Below are 8,976 nucleotides of genomic sequence, written 5' to 3'. Positions count from 1 at the left end.
AAGCTGGCTGCCCGAGTGGCTCTTGGGCACCTTTGGGGATGTTTGATGTGCAGGGCGTCCGTTGGGGTTGGGCCTCCCCCACCCGCCGTTCCCACCGCCAGGATCCTGGCCTCAGCAAAGGAGCACGTGGGCACACCGCTGTAATATCCACCATGCTGACTTTAGTGTGTCGGGTGACTTTAGTGTGTCAGAGGCAAAGGTAACTCTGTGGCTAGGGTGCGTGGGCGTCGGTTAGCTTTTCAACGGCCGCACTGATATCTCCTTCTGTGTCGATTAGGGCCTGCAGGTTCCGTTCCTGGTGCGGGAAGCCCATGGCCCTGAGCTGCTCCAGTTGCGCCTGGTACTGGGCCTCCGGGGCTTGCTGCTCCATGGATTCCTCTTCGTCGGCTTCGGACCTGTCGCTGGCCAGCTCCGGGTCACTGGAGAGGATGCTCTCCTCGTCTGAGGACGGGCTTTCTCCCTCGTCAGAGTCCTCCATGCTTTCTGGCTCGACATCCGGGTCTGACAAGGCTTGGAGGAAATCTGGCGCTTCCCGCGTGAGCGTCAAGAGGCCCGTCTGCATCTGGAGGAGGGCCTGCAGGGCTCTGGGGTTGCTCAGCAGCGCTGCGGCCTCCGACTGGGCCAGTTTGGGTGGGAGCTGCTGCACCCAGCCTGGAGAAGGGGGGGCTTCGTCGCATGAGGGAGAGGGGCTTTGACCCAGGAACGTCTGCGTGGGGCCGTCTGGGTCCGAAAGCGCACTGGACATGTTCTGCATCAACTCGAGGTTCTCTGTGAGCTGATGGACCATGTTTTGGATGTTCTCAGACTTGCTGATTCCTGGTCTGATGCCAGGACCTAAAGCAAGCAAGATGTAGCCCTGCCCTGCCCCGTTACCAGCGCCGCTGGTGTCGCCATTACAGAAATTGTCCCCACTGCTGTTGGACTGGGGGGCCCAAGGGTTCGGCAGAGGCTCCCTGTTCTCTGTCCTGGTCAGGGGGCTGACCCCTCCAGAAGAGGGCTTGCTCTCCGGCGTGGCAAGCGAGTTGCCCTGGAACGGCGCTTGCATTGCATTCAGCATGGGAGCTTCGATGTCGTTGTAGAGCTGCTGCAATGCGCTGTACCCACCTGGGATGCTCTCGAGGTTGCTGAGGGCACGGTCGTGATTCCGGACGATCTCATCCATCACCGCCGAGCTGGTGGCTCGGTCGATCATGTCTCGCAGGAAGTCCGAGTTGCTGAGGATGTGGCCGATCTCCGGGTTCTGCTCAGCCAGCCGCTGCATCTGCGGGATAGACATGATCATCTGCCGGACCTGCTCCGTGTCCCCAAAGAGGTTCTGCACGAACGGGTGCTGCATCAATTCGCAGATCAGCTCCTGCCGGGTCACCTCCTGCTCTTGGGCCTCACTCACAAAGTCAGACACGTCCGTGGCATTCAAGCCCAGGACGTTCATGCCGGTGACCCCGATGAGGAAGCCCAAAAGGAAGGGGTTGTTGTTCAGGGTGGAGGCGTCCAGGCTCAGCGTGACCATCTGCAGCAAGAGGTTTTCCATGGTCTGGGCCACCACCTCATGGCAGGAGGCCATCAGTTCTTCCGGCTGGCCGTTCCATTCCGACAGGTCCGGATTCTGCTCTGGGAGGTCCCTGGAGACGAACACGTCCGGCAGGAAGGTCGTGCCGGGTGTGACACTCCTTGGTGGCCCAGAGTTCCCTGGCGGCCTCCTCTGAGACTTGATGAAGAGGTGGACTTTGGACCCATCGCCCACCTTATGTTGCAACAGCGTGTTCTGATCTTTCAGGATCTCCCCAGCAAAGATCAGCGACAGCTGCTCAGGGGGGGTGTTGAACCGCTCGGCGATCTGCTTCTTGAACTCCTGGATGAGGATGTTCTCAGGCACGTCAAACAGCTCCTTGTGCTTCAAGGTCTTGACAGTCACTTTGATGAGGCGGAAGCCGGTGGCTTTTGGCCCACGGGGCCTCTTGCTCTCAGACATGGCTGCCTGAAGGCCTGCGAGGATGTTCCTGTCCAGAAGAGCAGAGGTGCGAGGAGGAGCAGGGAAAGGGGGCGTCTCCCCCCGCGCGTTGGGGCTTGCGGCTATAGTGGTGAGAAGTGGCCCGGGGCCACTGGTCTGCTGCCCCTTCTGTCTGAACACTAGCCGAGGCCAGAGCGCTCATACCAGCAAGATGGTGCCTTTCTTCTCTGCTTGCTCACAACCTGGCAGGTTCCCTCATGTTCCTCCTGTCCCCTCTGCTACTGACCAGGGGCACTTCCTCTCTGCGCACAGGCCTGGACTGTGACATCACATCTGACCTCACAGACAGCCCCGGGAGCATTGGTGGGCAAGCCTCCTAGGGCAAGGCCTGTCCCCACTCAAGCCTGGCCACCCCTCCAGATCTCTGTGTGAAGGAGGGGTGCCAACCTCCAGGCAGGGCCTGGAGTTCTCCCAGAACGTTCACTGATTTCTAGACTACACAGATCAGTTCCCCTGGAGAAAACAGCCATTTCAGACAGTGGCCATTAGGGTTTCACATCCCTCCCTACCCCCAAATCTCCAGGAACTAAGTACATTAGAGCTTAGTTCTTGTGGCTCCTTCTTACATGCCCTGGGTAAGGCCGATCACCAACTTGGGGTTGGGTATCAGTTTTCCCCAGGCCAGTTTGGCTAGGGAGCCTGATGGTGTTTTGCCATCTTCTGGGCATGGAGCAAGGGTCACATTGTATGTGTGTGGGGGGGAGGGGTGTAACTGTGAATTTCCTGCATTGTGCAGGGGGTTGGACTAGATGACCCTGGAGGTCCCCTCCAGCCCTAGGATTCTATGAATTTCCCAACCCAGAGCTGGCAACACTTGGGTGAAGCATCACTGCAGCTCCTGCGCTGCACAAAGACAAAACCGCTCTTAAACTCCCCCCCCCCCATCTGATCTTCTGAATCATGGGGAACGTTTTCCTCTGCCAGAAGGTTCTTGTGACAATACTGGACACTCCTGGAGAAAACAGAGCTGGAACTGAAGCCACAGTTTGTAAGCACTGGCAGCCCCCGTGTGGCATTGGCAGATGTAGGGAGTTGTGAATTTCCTGTGTTTTGCAGGGGGCTGGACTGGATGACCTTGAAGGTCCTTCCAACCCTATGGTTCTATGTTGGCATCAGCCTGAAGTGTGGTTAATCGGACCAGTGCCAGTACGAGGGTGGGACTCTGCACACACACACACCCCATGTCTTGTCTTTGGGAATTTGGTGTTCTCCGCAGGTGCCTCACAGATGTGCTTAATCCTAATTTTTGTGACTTATCCAGAATGCACGTAGCGTTCTTTGGGGTTCTATGAGGAAGCTGCCTTGAACCATGACGAAAGGCGCAGTTAAAATGTTGAAACCCAGAAGGGCCCAGGGAGGGCCAGAAGGGGGAGGAGCAGCATCCCCCCCCCCCCCCCCGCTTCCAGAGGGAAGATGCACAGCCTCCAGCTTTGCTTCTGCAGAGAGGCGCCGACTGGGTGGCTTCCACATTGTTTAATGTCATGTCAAATGACTTATGCTTGACTTCAGCAATGTTGCATTTCTCTGCTCAGAATGATGCTTGCTTTCAAATTATATAACCCTGTCGTATTGTTTATGGAATGCCCCAGCCACGGATCATAGTGATTTACACGCCGCGTAATCCGCCTTGAGCCCCGGTGGGAAAGGCAGGAGGAACACAAGGGATCACCCTCTGGCCCGTCGAGGGGTCTCCTGAGCCTGACTGCAGCTCTCCAGGGTCTCAGGCAAAGGAAAGTCTTTCTCCTCATTACCTCCTACCAGAGCCTTTAACCTGGAGATGCTGGGAATCAAACCTGGGGCCTCCTGTGTGCCGAGCAGATGCTCTGCCTCTGAGCCACGGCCCCTCCTCAAGGCAGCTTTTTCAAAATCTCACGTGGGCTCTTTCTTGGGAATCATCTCGAACTCACTCCCAGGGAGGCAAAGCTGCCCATGTGCTTGCGGAGTTCAAAGCGGCCCACGACATCGCTGGCAACACTTGCTTCCAGCTCTGGGCAGGACTGGATGGAAATGTGGCGGAAGAGGCACTCCCGTGCCGGGAGGAAAATGGGCCAAGGCCGCCGAGCCTCAACAGTCAAGCTGGGGTGGGGAGAGCGGAGGGACCTCCCGCCTCTGTACGAGAGGGAAGGCGGTGGCATCTGTTGGAAGGTCTGGCAGCGGCCTGACACGACAACCCTCCAGGGCCAGGAGGCAAACGGAGCCCCCCAAGAGCCCTGCAACAGGAGGAGGCGGCTGGGCAGGCACTGAGGCGGGTGGCAGAGAGACCCTGAATCCAGAGGAGAAAGGGATGCAGGAGCATCAGCGTACAGGCGGTCCTTAAGACAGATGATGTAGCCTAGTGGTGAAGTGGTTGGGTGGTGAGCCAGCCCTCTGCTGGTTCGACTCCCACTCCTGCCCTGCGCTCAGCAGGTGGCCTTTCGTGAACCACTGCTCTCAGCTGCATGGTGGGGATAATGAAGGGCGGAATATAAGCACAGTTATTCATTTGTAGGGCCACCGTAAGCTGGAAGTGACACACACAGGCACACAACACGCAGCGCATCAGAGCTGGTTTGCAGGCAAGGGACTCCAATGGCCTTTTGCCCAGTTCCACTTCCAGCGTAGCAAAGAACAACTTATTTGACCCTGGAGGAAGCCCAGCTAAGAGAGCCTCCAGCTGCAGGAGAAGCCTCTCTGAATCTGAATGAGATGATGCAAGAGGAGTTTGCAGTTGGTTGAAGAAGTTTAGCGCAAAGTGCTGGAGAGGGTGGTTGTCATGCAAGGAAACTGGCTATGGGGGAGAGACCGGGAGATCCCCGAGGACATTAAAGTTGTTCTTTTTTAAAGGTGTGGAGACGCACACAGATCTAATGAGCTCTGAAACGCTAGCTCCAGCTAATCTGAAACTGTTATATAGTTGTTTTACCTGGCTGCCTTCATGGGGTTATAACCAAATTTTCAGGGGAGTGAGTGTGGAACCAAAGGAACTCCCTGCTTCTGGATTCTTATGTTTAATGTGGTTGTAGAGCATGTCTCCTCTAACAGCTACTCTGTCTTGATGAGATTTTGAACATTAGTGGTATGTTAACCTGTGGAATTCCATGCTGCAGTACAGTACCAATTTGCAATCTTTGCATGTTTGACTGCTGTTTCTTTATGGATATAAACCTCTATTTACTAAGCAGTTGAACCATGTCAGCTACCTCACTTCTTTATTTAAAACTGCCTCTTCAAAGACTTGTCAAAGGTGGCTCGCAAAATAAAGATAAAATCATAAAAACATAAAATCAAACAATTAAAATCCAAAGTATAAAAGTGATTGTGGAAGTTGGCACAGCTTCAATCCAGTATCTTCTCCACTCCACTGGCACTCAGTTTTGCTTTAAATACGCATCATTAAAAACATATAATAATTGCCGTAAGTTCAGCACAAAAAAAGACAAACAGTTGAAGAACAATCAATGAATGAACAAGCCTTTAAAACCACAGACGAAATACCCATTTCCTGTTCAACGGGCAGTGGAACAGAAAACAGCACCGCGTTCATTAGAGCTTGTTCAGTGAGCGGTCTGCCCCATGAAACCGGATGCTCCATCCTGGCCAGCCCCAAACTGGGGCGCGGGACAAGGGAGCCACCTTTGCAAGCAATCAGGTCTGTTTACCAGGGTGATAACCACTGGGTGGTGTGGGTGGGGTGAGTTCCACCGCCAAAGCAGTGCAACCACCGAGAAGGCCCTGCCTCACTGGTCACCAGCCACTTGTCCAAGAAGTCTGGGGGCTGGCCTTGGCTCCTGATGAACTTTCTCCACATTATCTTCCTCTGCACTCCTTTCCTTCCCCTGGAGCCTGGACTGTTGGTAGGGTTGCTAACTCTAGACTGGCAAATTCCTGGAGATTTGGGGGTGGAGCTTGGGGAGGATGGGGTTTGGGAAGGAGAGGGAACTCAGCAGGGTAGAACGCCTTGGACTCCACCCTCCAAAGAGTAATGATCTCTGTAGTCTGGAAACCAGCTGCAATCCCAGAAGATCTCCAGGCGCCTGGAGTTTGTCAACCCTATCTGTTGGGATCAGGTCTGGCCTCTCCCAGCCTTGTCCTGCAGAACCACCAAGGACATTTACAGGACTTGAACTCGCTGCCCCAAACTGAAAAATAATGCCCCAAATCTCTGCTCTGGCTTGGCTAGCTTTGGGCAGTAGGGAAGCTGTCGGAGGACACTCGGGCCGCCAAGATCTTGTCTCTTTTCGGCGGGCCTGTAAGACAGAGATGTTCCGCCAGGCATAGGACTGAGGCCAGCACGGGATCCATCTAATTAGCCTCCCTGCCAGTCTCCTACCAGTGGGGGGGGGGGCATATGGTCCACCTACCCCCCCCCATGGTTGGGGAGTTAGAGTTTCACCAGCCCACACCTCCACCCTTTTCTTCCTTTTCCCCCTTTGTGTACGGTGGGCAGGGGAAGGGGGCCCCATCCTGAATACTTAAATTCACGTTGTACTTAGATCTCGTTTTATTGTTTTTATCCATTGTAATTTATTTATGATTGTAACCCACCCTGAGCCTGCTTGCAGGGAGGGCGGGCTAAAAACCTAATCAATCAATCAATCAACTATTCTCCAGAGTACAGAGACCGGCTTTGGGGGTGTCCTCCATGGCATCCCATCCCTGCTGACCTCACTCCTCTCCATAAACTCCACCCTCCCCAGGCAGCTCCCCCAAATTTCCAGAAATCGCATTAGCAACCCTTGTCAATGAGGCAATCTTCCTGGCATGGAAATGCAGCCGGGCCTTTGTAAGCTTGGTTATGCCATGAGATTTCCTAGAAAACTTCCCCCTCTGCAGGAGTCGGCCATTGGCGCAACCCATTTGCAGGAGATGGGGCTTCCTGTCCAAGTTCAGGGCCGATTCCAGACGGGCACAAGTAAAGCGAGTGCTTTCGCTTTTCCAGCGACCTCACTCGTAAAAACCCGTAATGTCCCGTCCCTGCTTACCTCCGGTTCATGGCGCTGTGTTGCGCTCCAGAAGTGGATGGTGTGAACGCCGTATTGCGGGTTTGCACACTTCTGGACACTTCGTCGCCGTGGAGAGGCCCTCCCCTTTGCCTCCTTCCTTTGTCGGCCGGCCGGCAACAATATTCCCTTAATTTTTTTTTTAAAACCGGGCGCCATTTGCACAGTCGCACGTTTGCACAAATGCACAAATGCACAAAAGTTGACGCTGCGTATTCGCATACCTGCGCATTTGCGCATTTGCGCATTTGCGCAAAACACGTAATTTTTTTTTTAAAAAAACTGAAATGCGAACCAATGAAGGCCCCCGACGTCAACTGTGACGGGGAGGAAACAACCAATCCCGGGTACCTCAGTTGGCCGTGCGAACATCCAGAAGCGGGATGGCACGGCACGCTGCGAGACAAAGTGGATGGAGACGAAAGTGAACGTGTGGCCGGTAAGCGATTATTTCCGCAGAAAAACCGCAATTTCTGGCCATCTGGAATCGGCCCAGGTGGGACACGTGATCCCGTGAGGGGGACAAGGTGTGGCAAGGTCAGAGTTTACCCTCTGTGCCTCCGCCCGCACCCGCCACTCAGAAAACATTTCTCTGGCTGTGGTGATTTCCAGTTCCATTAGACAGCTTTTTCACATGAATATCAAAGTCTCTTCTACTTTAAATTGGGCTTGGAAGAATTAGTTGAGTCGCTCCTTAGGACCAAATGTGGCACTATGACACACAGATCAAGATGGGTAGTTGTATGAGTCTGTCTGTAGCACTAGAAAAGAGCAAGAGTCTGGGAGCACCGATAAGACTCAGAAAATTGGTGGTAGGGCAGGAGCTTCCGTGAGCCACTCCTGACTTCTGAAGAGCTGTGAGTGACTCACGAAAGCTCCTACCCTACCACCAATTTTCTGAGTCTTATCGGTGCTCCCAGACTCTTGCTCTTTTCTAGTGCTATGACACATAATACCATTTGCCTTTTATTCTTTGCAGGCGCATGACTCTGCATCAGACTCAGGCAAAGAACCACAAAGAATGTGCGATGGGGGAAACTTTGGGCTCAATGAAACCAATCAGGAGACCTAAATGGCAAAAGTCCAGCAGGGAAAATGAATGTGATCTGAAAACTGTGAGCGGGAGGCTGGGGCAGCAGCCAACGGGGCTGATGCAGCAGAGGAGACCCCGGCCTGTGGCTGCCTGGCCAAGGGTGCGAATGAAGTCGCCGGCTGCCTGCAGACCAACAGCCACGTGTCACACCAGCAGGGGGGAATGGGGGCCTGGGAAGACACCGTGCATCCTGGGAGGCCACCTCCGTGGTTGGGGCATTCGCTGTTTTGAGGCAATAGCCGACTTTGCTGGGTGCCTACTATGGGAGCGCACAGAGGAGGACGGAAGGGGCACTTGTGCCTCATGCAAGCAAGCATCAGTAAGCTGGCCGGGGGTGGGCAGGGGTTGCTCTTTCCCTCCCTGCTGCCCCAGATGGACGCAGCTGCTCTGCCGCCACCAAAAGACCCTTTAGGCAAAGACCCGTGACGGCAACGAGGAGCAGCCTGGGAGTGCTGGAAGCTCAGCCTCCGTTGCAATTCCACTGCAGGGGTGTGCCCTGGGACTGAGTTTTGCACGCAGGGCCCTGTTCTGGTGTGCTTTGCAGCAGGAGGCCAGAGGAAGAGCCTCTCAGCCATGCCAAGCCCCTGCAGTCAGGCAGCCCCCCTCCTCTTCAAGGACTTGGGGGCCCCCCTGCCCTGAGGCCTGCAGGAAATGAGAGGGGTCGACACAGCAGGGAAGGCTGACGGCTTCTCTTTATGACACAGGAGTGGCTGTTCCACTCCACCCAGACGGGCTCCTGCTTCACCCCTGCTTCACTGTGGGGCCTCCGCCACTCTCAACAGTTCCACAACAAAAGACCCTCCTCCGTCCTGCTGACTCCTTCCCCCTGCAAAATTTGGTTCCTGGGGCACGAACAGCTGCAGCCCCCTCGGGAGGTGACAGGGCTGGTCCCC

General features: G+C 55.0%; 1 protein-coding gene across 1 annotated transcript; it reads right to left on the bottom strand.

Moving 5' to 3' along the window:
• Positions 1 to 211: 211 nt before the first annotated feature.
• On the bottom strand, positions 212 to 1,972 carry LOC129326412 (ubiquilin-1-like). Its single transcript, XM_054974571.1, has one exon. It carries the CDS (start codon positions 1,970 to 1,972, stop codon positions 212 to 214), a length of 1,761 nt encoding a protein of 586 aa, XP_054830546.1.
• Between the last annotated feature and the right edge of the window lie 7,004 nt (positions 1,973 to 8,976).

The sequence above is a fragment of the Eublepharis macularius genome, chromosome 3 (assembly GCF_028583425.1).
Source record: "Eublepharis macularius isolate TG4126 chromosome 3, MPM_Emac_v1.0, whole genome shotgun sequence".
NCBI classification, from domain to species: domain Eukaryota; kingdom Metazoa; phylum Chordata; class Lepidosauria; order Squamata; family Eublepharidae; genus Eublepharis; species Eublepharis macularius.
The sequence above is the reverse complement of the archived record's forward strand: the minus strand, read 5'-3'. Positions and strand labels throughout refer to the sequence as shown.